The sequence below is a fragment of the Nicotiana tabacum genome, chromosome 22, assembly GCF_000715075.1.
Source record: "Nicotiana tabacum cultivar K326 chromosome 22, ASM71507v2, whole genome shotgun sequence".
NCBI lineage: Eukaryota > Viridiplantae > Streptophyta > Magnoliopsida > Solanales > Solanaceae > Nicotiana > Nicotiana tabacum.
The window spans coordinates 215,831,442-215,851,353 of record NC_134101.1 but is presented as its reverse complement, the minus strand read 5'-3'; the positions used below and the strand labels follow the sequence as shown (position 1 = coordinate 215,851,353).

The window sequence follows — 19,912 nt, the reverse complement described above, 5'->3', positions numbered from 1 at the left end:
CTGCACATATGCGAGTCCATGGAGAGGATATTCTCGAGGAAGCCTTAGTCTTTATATCAAATCATCTAAAATCAATGATTCCTATCTTGAGTGATTCTTTTAGGGTACAAGTACTGCATGCCCTAAATCAGCCAATACATATGAGCTTAACAAGGGTAGAAGCAAGGAGATTCCTATCTACTTACCAAAGTTATGACACAAAGAATGAACTATTATTGGAATTTGCAAAGTTGGATTTCAACTTGTTGCAAAAGGTGCATAGGAAGGAGCTAAGTTCTATTACAAGGTACATAGTTATTATTTTTTTATGAAAAAATGTGCGACAATATAATACACTCGCTATTTGATCAGGACACACTTACTATATTTTAAATTGGAAATATAAAATATTTTTACCTCGCAATAGTATATTGCTTTTTATTTATTTATCGGAATTTACTTTGGATTTAGGTGGTGGAAAGATTTGGACATTGTAACCAAATGTCCTTTTGCACGAGATCGATTAGTAGAGAGCTATTTTTGGGCATTGGGAGTGTATTTCGAGCCAAAATTTGTTATTGCTAGAAGAATGCTCGCTAAAGTAATTGCCTTGGCTACCATTATCGATGACATCTACGATGCGTATGGATCTTACGATGAACATATGTGTTTCACAGAGGCACTTGAGAGGTTTGCTAAATTCTTCACAATTTGTCCCTACTTTTTTCTACTTTCAATATAGAGCTCGTTTGGCTTAGCTGATTTGAAGTAGCTGATAAGCATTAGGTGTTAAAAACCCCTTTTAAGTGATGAAGCTGATTTAATAAATAAACAGTTACGTGTTTGGATAAAAGTGCTGAAATTAATAATAAGCAGCTAAAGAATGAGGTATATGAAGAGTTTTGTTTTAAAAAGAAGTATTTTAGGGATATAATAGTAAATATTTTGGTCAAATCTAAAATGCTTATAAACTGAAATTCGATAAGTTGGGGGAGACCAACTTATGACTTTTGGCTTATTTTTGGCTTATAAGCACTTAACTTATAAGTACTTTTAATTTTACCAAACGCATAGATAAGCCAAAAAGTACTTATAAGCCAGTTTAACCAGCTTATAAGCTTAGCCAAACACCCTCATAGTACTCCTCTCCATCTCTTTCTTTTGTTCTAAAAACATATACGATTTGGTTTTTATATTGTGTGCTTTAGGCCCTTTTGAAACTTTCAAAATGAAATTACAACGAAAAAAGCTTCCCAACCCAGTAGAAATCTTCATGGCAGTGATTTTCGATGGAAGACATCGACTGTGATGCCATGGACATGGGGTTGTCCCGTCATTTTCATTTTCTATCGTTTTTTATCGTTGGTTCATTTCTGGCCAATGCTCGCTCACAGTGGGGCCGCCTTGCGTTCAGGTAACCTTCAACATAGTACTATGGCCAAAAACTCTACTTTTTGGTGAAGTATACCAGATTGATTCGTCGAAGGAGTGGAAGAGAGGAAATCCGAAATGGGTATCAAATGTTAGTGATTTTGTCATTTTACATATTTTCACATTTTTCAAATCCATTATGGTGGGAGGAGATTGGGGTAGGTGAGGCTGGTCGTTGGGTGGGTTTTTTTGTTTATATTTAAAAATTTTACTTTACTTTTAACGGAAAAGGATTCAAAATGCCCCTAAACTATTGAAAAAGGTTTAAAAATACTTTTTATCCACCTATTGGACAAAAAATACCCCTCCATCCACCTTTTTGGTTCACTTATACCCTTTGACCGTTAGGTCAATGCTGAATTAAAAATAATTACGTAAAAAAAATATTTTGCAAAATATTTTTGTTTTTTTAAACTAATGCACCAGTAGTCCACTAATTTAGTAAAGTCTTCTTCTTTTTTCAGTTTTTACAAAAAAAAAAAAATCATTTTTCAGTTTTTTAAAGCATTTTGTTTTTGTAAAAACTGAAAAAACAAAATTGTAAAACCAGAAAAAAATTGTTTTTAACAAAAATATTTTCGTTTTTTAAAAATTGAAATATTTTCGTTTTTGATTTTTTTTTAATATTTTAAGTTTTTTTAAAAAAAATTCAGTTTTTTAATAAAATATTTTGTAAAAAACAAAAAAAAATCAGTTTTTACAATTATTTTTCAGTTTTTACAAATTTGCTTTTCTAGTTTTTATAAAAACAAAATGCTTTAAAAAAGCTGAAAAAATATTTTTCAAAAACGAAAATATTTTGTTGAAAATATTTTTAAGTTTTTAAAAGGCGAAAATATTTTATTAAAAACAATTTTTTTTTCACTTTTTACAAAAAGGTGGATAAAGGGGTATTTAGCCCAATAGGTGGATGAAGGATATTTTAAAATCTTTTTCCACTAGTTTAAGGGCATTTTAAACCATTTTTCGTATTCTTAATGATTTTACAGACAACAAGTTTAATTTTTTTTTAATTTTTTTTTAAAACTTCGTGTCATATCAAGTACCCTAATATATTGGGTCGGAATGAGTATACAACTGGGCGTTTGATTTTGTTTCTAAATAAGAAAAATTGACGAAAACAGAATGCCACGTATTGGGAGGGAGGGAGTAGTAGATAAAAAATTACGTTTGGGATGGAGGGGCATATTGCATAACGAGGAAATACCATCACAGCCATTTACAATGTTGAAATTAAAAAAATATTCTTTTTAGTTTTCTTATGTGTTAAAAATAGATTTCTTATATATAAAAGTAAATTTTTCATGTGTTAAAAAAAAAGGATAAGATCATATTATTTCTGTTAATTTTATACTGCTCAAATTGACCAATAAGATTCTTGACAAGCAGATGGGACGTTAGTGCCATCGATGGATTGCCGCCATACATGAAATCCTGTTATCTTGCCATTCTTGGTGTTTATGCTGAAATGGAGGAGGAATTGGCCAAGAGAGGAGAATCTTACCGGGTTGACTACGCTAAAAATGAGGTCATATCTATTTAATTACAATTTGTATTACTACGTTCATATAACTATTTCAATGTTTCTTTTTGGATTAAATATACTTCATTTCCTGAAATTGAAAATTGCTTAACGAAACATAAAAAGAGAAAATTCTTGGTTAAGAGCACCAGTGTACAAATTAAGTGAGGAGAGATATATGATCTCACTTCTGCTGGATTAAGAATAATAAAATATTAACCTTACAAATGAAAAAGATAAAGACAAAAGAAAGTAAATGAATGTAATTTCCTATGATTTGTATAAAATCCCTAATTTCTTCCTATTCCTTGTACCCCCAAACCCCTCAACCCCCCCCCCCCCCAAATAAAAAAGTTGATGAGCTATTCCTGAGTGACTCTTTAAGGACATAGTGACTAAATATTTTAGACTTGTAATCCAGATGAAAAAGTTGACTAGGGCATATTTTGAGGAGGCAAAGTGGTCTCATTCAGCTTCTTATATCCCAACTTTTGAGGAGTACATGAAGGTTGCACTTGATTCTAGTGGTTACATGATGGCTGCAACAACTTCTTTAGTTGGCATAGGTGATAATTTGATAAACAAGAATGTCATGGATTGGGTAACACATGAACCTTTAATTGTTCAAGCTTCAACAGTAATTGCCAGACTGATGGATGACATGGCTGGACATGAAGTAAGAATGTGTTATGCTAGTTAAACTAGTTTCCAATAACTTTTTACAACTGCTTTTCTAAGTGAATATATTTTTGTAGTTTGAACAGGAAAGAGGACATGAACCTTCAGCAGTGGAGTGCTACATGAAGCAGCATGGAACATCAAAAGAAGAGGTGCTTTTGGAGCTTCAAAAATTAGTAAGTAATGCATGGAAAGAGGTAAACAGACAATGTCTGTATCCAAGAGAAGTACCAATGCTTATTCTCATGCGAGTTCTTAATCTTGCACGCGTGATAGAACTCCTTTACAAAGATGGAGATGCATTTACACATTCCACTACCAAGCTCAAAAACATCATTACTTCAATATTGGTTGATCCTGTTCCATAATGTAACCATGTTAGGGTCATCTGATATTATCATTTATACCTATAGATTATACTCTGATTATACATGATTACCTATAAATTATATATATATATATATATATTATATATTCGTAGATTATTTCTAGTTTAAGTGGTTGGATGTGCAGCTATTTAGGTTAATTCTTCTTATACTACGCTATACACTAGACCTACTTATTTACTAGTAAATTTGTCCGCGTTCATTGCCAACATCAACGCTAAATGAAAATTTACATAGATTGAAGCGGAAGAATCTATTTTTCTAGTCAACTCAAATTGATTTTTTCTATACATAAATGTAATATTTGACGACAAAACTAATGTCCTAAAAGGTTTTAAGTAGACGTTGTCTTATAGAAATTGCAAACCTCATCTATCATCAAGGAGATTCAACTTGTATTGAGTAGACTACCCTCCATTATCCTGAAGGCTATGGAGGTACTTGCTCAATCCCCGAGCAACTAACTGTGAACACTTAGCTATTTCGTAGCTCGCCATATCATCTCTCCCATCTCTGGGGATATATCGTACTAATGAGTCCTAAATCACAACCTCATTCAAGTGAATCCCTCGAGCCTAAGTTGCGATCTATAACTGGCTATATGTCCTCCAGACTGGAATATCTCTATATTACGAAAAAATATCTCGCACCTCATTCGTGATATCATCACAAGCCAATGGTAGAATTTGTCCTCGCCAACATGCAGGAAGGACAAGAAATAATATCAGAATCCTACTCCAGGGCCTACAGTACAAAGAGTGAATGAAAGAAGGGACCACTTTCCTAAATGCCTCTTGTCACGGCTCTAAAACCGATCCGATCGTGATGACACCTATCGTGAAACTAGGCCAGCCGACACAACTCCTGAATTAATCATTAATCAATAAGAATCATTTTTAAGCTTTTAATTAATCAAATGTTTCATAATGCGAGTCTAAATGAACAGTGCGGAAATGATATACAAGCCCGACATCGGGGTGTCACAAGTCACAAGCATCTACTAAGGTCTGAATAAAACGAAGAGTCTAAAAATGTACTAAATACAGTCTAATGGAAACAAGAGGGAGAAAAGCTGTGTTGCGAACGCCGAGCAACTACCTTGCTAAACTCCGATGACTCTGCCTTTGAGCGATCAACACCCGCTACCGGGTTCAGAAATACCTGAATCTGCATACAAGGTGCAGGGAGTAATGTGAGTACTCCAACTCAATAGTAATTCGTAAATTAAGCTCAGTTTCCGTAAAAACCTTTTAAAACAACTTTCAATAGTTTCAAACGAGTGATAAAACATTGAGTAAAAAGGATGAAAACATAAACAGTTTCTCGGGCAAAACATGTACTATAAACTGCCCCTCGGGCATAATATCAACAGAACAACCCCTCAGGCTACCTCATAATCATTCGTAATCAGCCCCTCGGGCATATCAAAAAGCAAGATCCACCCCTCGGACAATAACATGGAACAACATCAGACCCTCGGGCTATATCATATCTCACACTGGGTACCCGCACTCACTGGGGTGTACAGACTCTGGGAGAGGCCCCTTAAAGCCCAAGCGCAATAACAAGCAATCTCATGGCATAATAAATATATCACTCACTCAGGGTACCTGTGCTCACTAGGGGTGTACAGACTCCGGGAGGGGCCCCTTACGGCCCAAGCGCAATATCAAGCCATCTCGTGACATAACCAAACAAGCTCTCGACCTCATATCAAGCCACCTTGTGGCATACAAATTGGCCCTCGGCCTCATAATCATGAATCAACACAATACCGCTGCGGCATGCAGCCCGATCCCATAATAACCTCACAACATAAGCCCTCGGCCCTACTCAGTCAGAAATCTCTAAAAGCCACTCTGGCATAATAAAAATATGATGCTCAACTCAAAATATTATTTAAGATGTCAAAATAGAGTAAACATGGTTGAGTTATAAAAACAGTAGGATATAGCATGACTGAGTACAAGTATAAAGTCAAAACAATAAGGAATAGTAGTAAAGATCCCCTAAAGGTCCAAAACAGTTGGCACGAGGCCCAAATATGGCATTCATCCCAAAACATAATGATAGCAAACCGTTTTCAATCAAATATACAGTAAAACAGTCATTTGGGATGGACTAAGTCACAATCCCCAACGGTACACGACCCCACGCTCGCTATCTAGCATGTGCGTCACCTCAAAATAGCACAACGATGTGAAGTCCGGGGTTTCATACCCTCAGGACAGACATTTACAATCATTACTTACCTCTATCCGGTCCAACTCTAGCCCGCGATGCCTTTGCCTCTCGAATCGGCCTCTGGATACTCAAAATCTAACCAAAATCAGTATATTATCATCAATATATGCTAAACGAACAAAGCCCAAGCGAAAATAATTAAATTAGCTCAAGAATCCCGAAATTGCTGAAACCCGGCCCCCGGGCCCACATCTCGGAATTCAACCATAGTCTCAAAATCCAACAACCCATCAATTACGAGACTATCCATACTAGTTTCACTCAATTCTGACTCCGAATCGGCTTTCAAACCCCAAATATTCATTTTATGAAGTTCCACAATTTTCCCAAATTTTCATCCCAAATCTCTACTCAAATGATGAATCCAACGTTATAATCATGTATTTTAGCCAAAATTGAGTTAGAATCACTTACCCCGATAGCTTTCTTGAAAATCCCTCGAAAATCGCCAAAACCCGAGCTCTCTAGGTCAAAATATGAAACAAAACCCCAAATCACGTATTTATAGTGCACCTCTCGGATTCCCATCACCGCTGACTGCGAAAAATCACCGCTTACCGCGATAAACCACCGCTGACCGCACTTCTGGTGGCTGCACAGACTTGACTTAGTATTTTGGCCATAACATTCTCTACATATGTCCAAATTATGATTTCTTTACCTTTCTGGAAACTAGACACGAAGGGCTACAATTGTTATTTCTGAATCATCTCAAAATTCTTTGTAGATCAAAATATATAGACTTCCGAAGTTGGACCAATGACCTGCGGATTCTTCATGACCGCGGATTGTGGACCATTTTCTGCGGCTGCAGTAAAACCACCGCCCCACCGGTAAAACTTCCACCCCAGCTGTAAATTTAAGCACCAGAACCAATGCCTGAGTTCCGGTAATGCCCAGACTCGCTCAAAACTCACCCGAAACACACCCGAGGCACTCAGACCTCAACCCAAACATAACAACACCTCTCATAACATCATTAACACTTAGTCGAGCATTCGAATCACTCAAAACAACATCAAAATACCAAATCAGCTTCGGATTTAAGCTTAAGAACTTAGGAACTTTCAAATTCCACAAATAATGCCGAAACTTATCAAATCAAGTCCGATTGACCCCAAATTTTTCACACAAGTCATAATTGATATAATGGAGCTATTCCAATTTTCAGAATCGGGTTTTGATCCCGATATCAAAAAGTTAACCCCTCGGTCAAACTTCCAAACTTAAATTTTCGTTTTTAGCCATTTCAAGCCTAAATTTACCACGGACCTCCAAAATACATTTTGAACACGCTCCTAAGTCCAAAATCACCCAACGAAGCTAATCAAATCATAAAAATTCAAATCCGATATCAAATACTAAGAAGTCAAAACTTGGTCAAACCTTTTAAATTTAAATCTTCAAGCTGAGAACCATTATTCCATATCTATTCCGATTAACTTAAAAACCAAAATCGACGATTTACATGAGTCATAATACATCATATGGGGCTAGTCATGCTTGAGAACTAGCAAGCGAAGTGCAAATGCTAAAAACGACCGGTCGGATCGTTACATCCTCCCCCACTTAAACATACGTTCGTCCTCGAACGTGCCCGGAGTTATTTCGAAACCATCAAATCACTAAGGAACCTTACCATGCACATACCCGGGGGTGATCCCACATCACCCTATCTCATATAGGTGCGACAACACAATGTAACTGAAATTTCGCAATCCAACCTAGTCCATAAACCTTAGAACCACATTTCCACTTCTGAAATCATCCACAAGAGAATCTCACATCTATACTCTGAATAAGCTCGAACAAGATGTAACAAACTCTACCTACAGCCTTAGATGCAATTACATTATATACCGCATAACTCAAATACTTGTAGCGATAACTTCCAATCACGACAACTGCACACAACAACCAAATACCGATAATAAACCTCTTATCAATTAAAGTCTCATTCCCACACTTTCATATACTGCCAATGATGAAAGAAACACGCAAAATCATAATCATTTCTTAGATCGACCATTCATGAAGCTCCCTCTCCTTTGGCAAGAACCATAGTAAATTTCTAAGCCGAACTTCAATATTATCTTTCCAACATGCTGAAATTGAATCCGATAGTATCCATTATAGGTCCAATGACCTCATCTCATCCAACATGACTACTCTGGTGACATGACACATCAATACAATCTAAAGACACAACCCGTGCAATCCGCGCACCAATAAGCAATAATCCAAATGTACTCAAATCATGAAAAAAATGACTCAAATGAGAGAGTTGTACCTTAAACTCACCAGTACCACCATAAGACGATGCTAAGAACTCATCACACACCGTAGAACCAGAACACATGAATCTAACCCGAAGGATCATACCTCCACATAACTTCGCTCCAATGCGCGACCTCATCCAAACACAGGTGCATATGAAACACCTCAAGTCACTATGCTCAAAATAGACAACCACGCGCAATTGATGTCGAGTACCAAACACACATCATCATAACCACGGTGAAGCAAATAACATGATACTACGCAAACCCGAAAGGACATAACCAATACGCTATCCTCCGAACAATACCCAGTACTCTTCCCGCTCGAATTCCACTATGAAACCCCAATAGAACCATACCATATATGCCTATAACCAACAAATCATAATGCCTCACAATACGGAAAAGTAACTCATAGATCACCTTAGAACACTAATATCTCAATAACAACCAAATCAACATATCCCTCAACAATAGCAACTCGAAGTCAACAAAGCGGTCTCGATGCAGTACACACATCCATATAGGTCTACTTATGAACCCTTTATCAATGAGTTCCTGAAACTTCTCCTTCAACTCCTTTAACTCTGTCGGTGCCATACGATACGATGCTCGACACCAAATCAATACCGAAATCAACAACCCTGTCCGACGACATGCGCGGCAGCGAGAAACACATCCGGAAAATCCCTCACCACCAGAACTGAATCAATGGTAGGAGTCTCTGCACTGACATCATCACGAAGTCCAAATAAGAAAGACACCCCTTCCCAGCCATCCGCTAGGTCTTCAAAATGACACCACCCTACTGGGAACATAATCCGTCGAACCTTGCCACTCAATCTGTGGCATTCCTGGCATGGCTAACATCGCCTCCCTAGCGCAATAGTCTAGAATAACACAACACTGTGACAACCAGTCTATACCCAATATCACATCCAAAATCTAACATACTAAGCAACAAAGGATCCACTCAGGTCTCCAAACCTCTAATAGTTACCACACAAGACCGATATACGCGGTTTACAACCACGACCTAACCTGTTTATGAGAACCCTCAGTCTCCAAATCCATACATCACACGAATCACCATATCCGATACTAACTCCACCGTCCGAATATACAACATATATCTAATACCCAATCATTTCATGAGAGACCTCTAAAAATTCATCTGTGTCATCAAACAAACTCGAATATCAGCAGTCGATCCAACAAGAGAGTGCCGCAACACTAAGGAAGTATCCTTAACTCAAACACTTACCCTTTACTGAAAATGCATGCTCTCATCAAGCCATACCAGTCAGTGATATCATTTACCTAGTCATCTAAAGCTGCCCATGCTCCCTAAGAATTTGTGACCTTCCTTTCAAAACTAAACCATGACCTTACACGTGCAAATCTCAACCCTTCACAACATACCGCATATACCATGCCATCATATGATAAATATGAGAACTTCATAATCCACTCTGATCCACAAGCAACTACGTACTCAACTAGCTAAGAACTTTCCATTGATTCCATCTAGAAGAAAATCACTATACATCCTATGCTCCTCAGGATCGTAGAAAATATACATCTCTAATCGTGGTAGAAACCATCAAGAACTCTCCGAATTCCATTTGCACAAAACTAAACCGTCAGGACTGAATCCTTCTAACTCAACCAAGATAGCAGGCTACTAAAACCCAAGAGCATTGCCGCGAAACACCTATAGAAACTCATTACCTCGTAAGCACCCAAAGAACTAATCATATCCTTACCATGCCGATCCGACCTACTACCCAACTATCCCATCTATCCAAGTTCATTCTGATTCACCTTAAACTTAATACTTCTTCTCGCTTTAACACCACAATCCTTGACCCAGACTCGCCACACGAGACCCAAGCATAAAACCACACCATCTAAGGCTTATAAGCGACTGAATACTCTCTTAAATACTCCCAAAAGCACCACATTTAAAATACCTACCCTGAAGAGACTTCCTTGAATCCAAAGCTATTACCTTCACCTTCCGAATACTGATATTTAGAATCCCATAATTGATATAGAAATGCCACAAGTCTTGGCACCCTCCAATGCAAACCTAGTTTCTAGCCAAATATACAACCTGAAAATCTACAATTATTACATGTAAAATCTTGAGCCCACTAGACCCAGTCTCGAGAGTCATCCACTCTACTCAAACCGCAATTAGACCGGCCAAATGGGCCGAACGACCTGTGCCCCATTAGCACTCCAACACCCGAGGAAGTAACCCGTTCTTCTAAGCCGCTCGCGTCACATCCTTACAAACCACAACTAAATCATCTAATGTTTCTCATATACCCATAAAGCATACCACAATCCCTTATACTAAATCATTCTTTACTCGACATCCTCGATCTCAGCCTTTGTAAACCACAACTAATTCGCCGGTATACCTCAAACTGAAACTAATAAGACACTTAACCGTGCAATCAACTTATTAATAGCAGACTCCCCCACTTGGCTCAAAGCCATAGGTCAAGACACACAATAACTCATAGTGCATATACTCTATTACTGCCATAATACCATAGTGAGATTAAACTCAATCCCTCATAAGCTCACAAAATACAGACCATCTAGTACTTTAAATCTTCTACAAATCTCGCATTCACCCTCATAACAGTCAAGCCCACTCTCTTAAGCAACCCAAATTCAAATTGCAACACGTATATATCTCACTGGTAAAAGAGATCTTCCAATAAACAATATAAAGGATCACGCCAACTTTTGAACGCTCTGCAAAAGATAATCCACCTGTTTCGCCTCAAACTAACATCTCTTTACACCCTTTCATCGTCATAAACATTACGAAGTCACTAAATATTCCTGAGTCTGAACTTATCTCACAACGTGAAATCTACTTCACTTCCTAACTAGGCAACATGAAAAGATCTTTCAACACGCCCACAACTTAGGTCATACGTCAAATCATGATGAAAATCAAGCACCGAATAGTTCTTACTACCCCCAAGCAGACCCTTCTAGTCTCATTCAAATCATATGAACACATCTCGCAGTCACATCATACTTATCACATAGCTACCCAATCATCACTCCCACTAATAGGGACACTATCAGACATACAAATCCAAAAGCACATGCTCACACAATCAATGTATACCAGCTGATCAGGTGGTGGTGCGTATATAATGCCATAACCTTTTTCATATCCCATATACATATATATACATACATATATACACGTATATAATGCCATATGGTCATGGGTCAATTTACATGAATGCAATGCATGAAAAGTACGTTAATAAATTCTCTTGGAGTGTCATAAGACCATTATGCCTTTGAATGAAGCGAACTTTTTCAACTTACGTATTTTTCTGAGACCCATGAACAGATGATAGAATAATATGACACATGGAGAATCAAGAACATAAGCATCTCTAGCATTTCTATGAATAGAGTCATTTGTGGAAGTTGTGCATTTGCACGTTTCGTTTGCATCGTATGGATCATGCCAAAAGAAAGAAGGGATAGCCTTAACATATCTGGAGTAGGGAAAAATCCGTATGATGTTCTTGGAAAAGGTTTCACCGTACTCCTTTAATTTCAATGATTCACATTTTTGTTGAAAATCATAAGAATGGCTAACGGTTTGTACTTCTTTTTAACTATCAACTTATGGCTAATGTTTCTAATTTGTGAGAATGGCAGATTTGTAGGAGTGGCTAATTGTCTTGATTGTTTACAAAGTATAAAGAAAGTGAAATGTCTTTGTATTCAAGACATGGAAATGAAATTATGTTGAAAGCTTTAGTGAAATGGGTAATGTTCCTAAGAAACGAAATCATAAAGGTGAAGGGTTATTAGAAATTCTTGGAATTGGAAAGAATATGTAACTTTATGACACCTAATCAAGGAGTAACCCTTAGTCATTTCCTTATAATGTGGCTAGTTGCCACATTTTTTGGGGGGGAGGTGGGAATTATTAATTTTTATCCACTTATTAGTTAATTAGGTAATGTCCCGTTACCCGATAATTAACCAATTTTCCGCATAATTAAAAACTATTTCCACTTACTTAAAATACTACTCACTTTTCATATACCTGATACACCTTACTATCATGTACATGTGGTACCTTATATGGTACTAGTCCATAAATACTGGGTATTTTACTCGGCCATATTTTATCCCAAAATGTCAAACTTCGATGAAATTCATTTTCTTTGATTTGCTTATCCCTTATACTTTCACAAATTTAATTATCACTTGTGAAATTGCATAATCTTTATAATCTCCAAATAATCTTTTACTTGGACTGGTTTAAATTACCTTACGGCAAATTCAACGTACAATACTACGGGTGAAACATCGTCGTAACTTAATATTGCGAAGCGTAACATCACCGTAATGTAGTACTGTAGGGTGCAACATTATTATAACTTAATACTGCGAAGCGTAACATCATCGTAATGTAATACTACAACGTATAACATTATCGTAATGTAATACTACAGGACGTAACATCATCCTAATACTGCGGGGTGTAAAATGTTTAACAACATTCAATTGAGTTATCAAGTTATCAGGACAGACAATACTCAAATTGGTTGGAAAAAGCTTTTTTTAAATAGTGTCTTTGGATATCACATGATCATGAGAGAATCATGAACATTTATGCATAGCCAGCCAAAGCAAAACAAGTAGATAACTGCAAGACATTATTTCAGGCAAGCAAGAAGCAAGGGACCGAGTTATTCTCTATAACGACCTGCCCAGAATGCCCATACAGACTAAGACCTTATGGTACCCTAGGTTAAGGTTTATCATGTATTTCCGTCTTTATTTATGTTATCATGATAAACACACATATACCGTTCTTTTTCACCTTGACAGAATCAACATAATACCAAACTAAACTTTTAGCTAGAGTTCCTTGGTTAACAAATTGATTAGTATAATGAGATAGGTATAACTATTAGCGAGGGTTCTTTAAATCAACAGGAAGTTATAAGCAAGTTAACATAATGATTTATGCATGAAGTTAAGCTAACCGACATGCACAGGTTTATGAACATCACTTGATTAATAGTAACATCAGGACAAGTATGGGCATAAGTACATAAATCAGTAGGTGCCACTCAATCAATGCAATAGTATAGGTTACACATAGCTATTACACACAATTCACATAGTCATTAGGAGTTAATAGACTATCCTTAAAGACAACAATAAAAAGTTGTTCCAGTTAATTAAGGATGAGAATAGAATTTAACAAACACACCGGGTTAAACATAATATTTAGGAAAACATCATTAACTTGAAATAAGAGTAACACCAAGAACATAACACAATAAGAAAGCCGCATGTTTACTAATGAACACCGTGAAGAGCATAATAGAAAATAATTAATAAAGAAAATCAAAACAAAGAACCACATGATAACACATGAATAACCAAAAAATAATTAGGGGTTCAATGTTTACTGGCCTTCTTCGGAGCAGCAAACAAGGTAGAGGTGATCACTAGCCGTTTAAGAGCTCAATCTCACATTGACCTTGCAATTATCCAACTCAAGCACAAGTGAAAGAAGGAAAACGTTAGAGAAAGAATTCAATTAACAGACAGTGTTTAATTAGACTTTTAGTAGTTCGTCTTCCTTTAGTGTGTCTGATTGTGTTTGCTGGGAGCATTAAAGGCTTATTTATAGTAGCATTGAAGTCTTAGATCTCTGTTTGAATTCAAAGAGATAGTGGAAAACGACGAGTGAACGCTAATGATAGAAAAAGGGGGAAAACATAAGGAAAACAGAGGAAAATTAGAGTGGATTTTACCTTGTAGGATAATTGGCCATTGGACACTAAGGACCATAGGTTAAAGTTATGTTCCAGAGGTCACTATGTTTGGCATCTAGACCAAAGATCATCATGATATAGTTTAGATCCTCATGAATCTTCAAATGCATGTGGTAATTTAGACAAACAATAGGCAAAATAATGAGATTTGAACACTTTCATTCTTTGGTGTAGGGTTTTGGGGATTTATGATTCAAATTGAAGTGAGAAAAGGGAAAACAATGGCAAAATTCATGGTGGATGAGATAGGATGGATGTTTGGTTCGATTTCAGTGACCTTGCACGAATTTGTACAAGGTTCAACAATTGATGGGGGACTGTGAAAAGAGAGAAAAGGAAAACGAAAGGGAAAGAGAGATGGCCGGTCCTAGGTGAAATGATTAGGTTTTGGGGTTGATTTCCTAGATGAAATAAGAGACGAAAGGGAAGCCGTTGGATCATTTTGATCAACGACTCCGGTTACTTTGAGATTAAAATTAAGAAAAGGTTTAATACATATAACGAGGGCCATTGGATCATTTAAATCCAACAGTGGAGATAAAACACTAGAGGTTTTAAAAATAAAGGAAAATTAAGATTAATTATGGACTGTTGATGGCTTTAATCAACGGTCCATATCATTTGTGTTAGTTGTTATTATACCCCATATTTTCTTACATGAGAGTACGTCGTAAGTCAATTGATGTATGTTCAAAAATAAAATCGTTTTTGAACGTACATAGAGTAAGTTAATTATGTTACCTTGGAGGTTACAAATCTTTAAGATCATGGATATTAATTACTAAGAGAGTTGAAAGGCATAGAAGCTAAACAAATTGAAGAAAATAAGTTTCGTCGAATATCGACAAGTTGGAATGTTATACCATGTACTTTTTGGGTGACACTAGGGTTCTTAACATGATAAGGAGGTTATGTTATGAGTTATTTTAGGCTTATGATAATCGTGTTTTATGTTTTGAAGTCAAGAGAGTTGTGGAACAAAAGTTGGAAAAAATCATCACAAGTTACATTCATAAATGTGCTGAAAATTAGGTCAAATGTGATAGAGCTTTTCTCTGAATATACTTGAAATATTGGATGATCCACATATACGAGTCTAGTTTCTAATGCATTAACCTTTTTGTCGATACTACATCAGAATAGGGTGATATTTGTAGTTTTGTAAGACCGCACAGACTGCATTGGTGACAAGTAGGTATGTCACTGAAGCTTTTTGAGAAATACATTTTATGTGTTATATGAGTTCTTTTTGGGACATATTATATACCCAATTGAAGGTCTTAGAATGTAGATTCCAATACTCTTAACCGTTTATTCATACAATATCTGAATAAAAAGATATAAGCATCGGAATATGGGCCAATGCTAGGGTGCCAAGCTAGCACCTCTTTGACTTTTCCAAAGTTGATATATATAGGTCTTAGGCTATCTTTATCTTCATTTTTTCATAGAACACGACCAGATAACATCCATAAACATATCCATAAGCTCTCTTCTAGGCTTTCAAAGAAGGTAGCTTATGAGTATTCTTTGTGGTATGCTTTCGTTGTCGTCATTACCAAGTTTATTATGAGTATTCTTTATGGCTGTAAGTTTAATACATCATGCCTGTGCAGGCCTCGAGGAAGGCGTGTTGATGAGACAACCTCCTCTTGGTGAATAAGAAGCCTCAAAACCCAACAAAGGTAAGAAGAGGAAGAAGGAGGCATCGACCGAGTCTCCAGAATCAAAGAAACCCAAGGTCCGCAAGCCTACGACCGATGCCATGGTCTTGACTTCAACTTCTGCAGAAAGACTTCGTGAAGATGAGGATGATGGTGATAGCCCTTTGGAACAAAGGGTAAGATGGAGTGTTGATGCTCCACAAGCTGTTGGTCGGAAGGCCGCTGAGTCGGGAGTGGTCGACGTGGACCAAACTCGTGCCGAGGAGACCCTCAAAGAGGGTTTGGGTGCAGTCCCCGAGCCTCAAGTTGGACATGGTACAGTCTATGACAAAAAATGCTCGGCTGGCAATTTCGGGGGCCTGAATCCGAAATTCTTCGGGGTCGGGAAGAAACCTCTATAGAAATTGATACCATGGGCGGCTTTAAATCGGGCCCTTCATTTTCTCTAGGGAACATAAGGGATGCCCAAAACAGGGGCGCTGCCGATGTGGGGATCTCTCAGGGAGAGGATGATGCGTTCAAGGACTATTTTGTCGGTGTCGACGAGGACACAAATCTCGACTCCCCCATCACTCTCGACGAGGATGAGAGGCTTCAAAAGTAGGTGATATTCTTGACATACCATTTGCGCTTCAAAAAAAAAGAATTACCCTTGCCTTTCTAACTTCTCTTCTTAGTTGTAGGTCAAGAAATTGTATGACCACGCCTTTTATAAGCTTCAAGATGAGCTTTCATGCCGTGAGGAGGAGCTCGAGAAGCTCACCTCGGAGCTAAATAAGTCGAATGCTTCCTCTGCTCGAAGGGAAGAGGAGTTGAGTGAGTTTCGAGCGAGTCTAGAGGGAGTGCATTAGGAATGGAATAGTTTTGCTGAGCAGGTAACACGACATACATGATTTCATATTTTTATTCTTATAATTTGATGCTCACTTTCTTAATCGCCTTTGCATATTGGGCAAAAGGATGCCCTAGTGGGGCAACTTCACCAAGAGGTTGCAGCCAAGGAAACGGAGATCCTCGAGTTGAAGAGGCAGAATGAGGTTGTAACCTCGGAGAGAGACCTTTTGCGGGGGGAGTTGGCCTCGACCCAGGATCTTCTTCGAAGTGCTCAGAAGGAGGCCACTGCATTGTCTATGGCCAAGTCTAAGGCTAAAGAACATGCATCCTCATACAAGAGAGATGCCACCACCGCAAATGATAGAGTCATAGAGATATCTGAGAAGGCCGAGCAGAAGCTGGCTCGGGCCATTGCTTATGCTCGTTTGAAAGATAGGAGGTAGGCCTTCGAGGAAGCAAGCGCCGAAGGTGCTGATCTCCCTACCGAGATTGAGAAAGCCAGAGCCTTGGAAGAAGAATCAGCACTTTCAACTACTTCGGATGAGGGTTCCAGAAGTGATTCAGACAGTAGTGAGGGTGAAGAATAGACTCGCGTCGTCATCTCTGCTTCTCCTTTTCTTTCTTTTTGCATATGGATTCCTCGAGGGGGGGGTTGTAAAGACACCCTTTGTAAATGTAGTTTTGGGAATGTAAAAAGATTCCTTTGCTTCAATCCATCAAATTTTCTTTTTCAGCGCATATGCAAAGTTAATCTTAGAATTTTGATGTCGACTCTTTGGAGCCCACACTTGGAGTGACCGAGATCCTCGAGATCGGGCACCATATCGAGGCTAGAGTGATAACTCTTTTAGAGTCCATACTTGTAATAATAGAGATCCTCGAGATCAGGCACCATCTCGGGGCCAGATCTTTGTAGGGATCTAGATAGCTCTCAAGCGCTGTATGATAGTGTCATTCATATGACATGACTATGCAGTGATAGGGGTGGTCCCACTGATACACTTCCCCAAAAGTGGTAATGGCATGGTCAAAATTAATTGGCCTTCAGAATGGGCGAATAGTCGTCGCTTGCTCTATATATGTATTTGTTTTCTTCTTATTTGTGGATTCCGCTACTTTGAGCAACTATCCTTTTTATAGAGCTCTCCTTCCTTGCATCAGTTCTTTCACCATTTTAATTCAAAGAGTTCGCCTAAGTTTTCATCTCCCTTCTCTTGTTTCACCATAGTTATGGCTATTACGCCCAAATCCGTTCGCCAAGAAGAGGAGAGTTCCGCCTCTTCTTCCCACTCGGTCAGTGGTACACAACCGGCATCCGGTGAGCTAACCTCGAGATGCTTTGTCTCGAGGAGGGACTTTACATTAGAGAGACCTCCCAATGTTCAGGGCCATTAGGAGCATGGATCGAGGTTCATCTCATCAATAGGAGAGGAATACCGCGAGGCAGTGAGGAGAGATTGCGGATGGGGAGAAAAGTTGCTATTGTAGGTACCTTCATCGGAAGAGAACATCATGGCTCATGTAGAGGATTTTTTGAATGTATACATGTATCCCTTTACATTGGGCCATCACGATAGAGTTGTGCAAAGAAATCCGGGCTCGATTTCACCCTTATCCATCTCATCAGATTGTATTGTCCCTTGCATTACCGAGGCCTGATAACTTTACGACGCAGATCCACCAGGCCCTTTGTTGCTAATGATGAAGAAGATGGGGACCGAGGGTGGATGAGTCAATTTGTCTGAGTGTGGACTATCGATATTATCCCTGTAGATTTCCTCCCATTTCATGAGAAATGGAATTTCACACATAAGTTGTACACTTGTGCTTTTAACATTTTTGTTCACAGTGGAGGCAGACTCCGTAAAGGTATTTTCTATCCCTTTCCATAGCAATCACGTAGTTTCCATGCGAGGTCCCCGATCTGGTGGATTGGACTCAAAAACTGGTAGCTTGCTCGACCTATGATGAGCGTAAGTGGCGAGACCCGTCGAAGGGTAGATGGGAGGCAAAACACCACGGTGAATATCGTATGATTCTTTTCTTTAAGGAATATTTCCTTTTATGTTTCCTAACTTCTTTACAGCAGGCGTTGGAGAATTTTTCGAGATGAGACCATGCCCTCTCAGAGAGGAGGGAGGATCATCGACTTCGGGGCCGAAGAGTGATAACAAGCGTAAGGAATCCTCGGTGGGCGATGAGATTTATAGTGAGGTAGGGTCTGCCCCGAGGCATAAAGGAGATGCATCCATTGAGGTAGATCATGTGCCTATCGGCTGTCGTGCGAACATTGGTGCAACAGAAGGGAGCGGCCACACATCGATGGCTCGAGCCGAGAGACCTTTTGGGGTAGCTGAGCCTGCAATACCCGAGGTTTCTGGCCTCGGGGGAGTGGCTCCTCTTTTGCCACCGTCTTGTTCCCTGGTCGAAGGTACTTCGAGGGAAAAGGATCTTTCGCCGCTATTTTCTTCTCCCATCGAAGGTGCTTCAAGGGATACAGATTTTCTACCACCGTCTTCTTCCCCCGTCGAAGGTACTTCAAGGGATGTTTGAGGCTAGGGGCCACTTAAATCAAGCGGGGTATCGAGCAATCATATCCCTACCGAGAGCGGGTCAACTAAGGCTGATAAGACCAAGCCAGTAGATGTACGATCAACTTTTGAGGAGGCTTAGCGGCTCTGTTCTTTGGTGAGTTTTGGTTGACTTTCTTGGTTTTCTGGTTTTGAATTTTCATTTTCTCACTGAGCTTCTTTTTCATAGGCCTTTGACAAGCTCAAGTCTGAGCTGCTCCACCGTGAAGCCAGGTTGCAGAAAGCCTTGGACGGGGAGAAATCCCTCAGGCTTCATTGTGATAAAAGGGTAAATGAGTTGATACACCTTCGGTACGACATGAATCGAAGCCTAAACTATGAAAGCCGTCTCGAGAGACAGGTAACCTTTGTTTCGAGGGGATGCATGTTTCCTCTTCTATCCTCGGAGATTAATATTTTGATACTTCAGATGCAGAGTAAGACGGATGACCTGGAACGCCTTTGGGGCAAAG

At 38.6% G+C, this 19,912-nt stretch overlaps 1 protein-coding gene across 1 annotated transcript; it reads left to right on the top strand.

Moving 5' to 3' along the window:
* Positions 1–4,082, top strand: LOC107793646 ((-)-germacrene D synthase-like; the record flags this gene model as incomplete). The annotated part of the gene is given in 5 exon segments (XM_075244884.1): positions 1–286; positions 451–669; positions 2,800–2,938; positions 3,354–3,608; positions 3,688–4,082. Coding segments are annotated over 5 exon segments (1,190 nt in total), but the record flags the coding sequence as incomplete, so codon positions are not given.
* Positions 4,083–19,912: the final 15,830 nt, after the last annotated feature.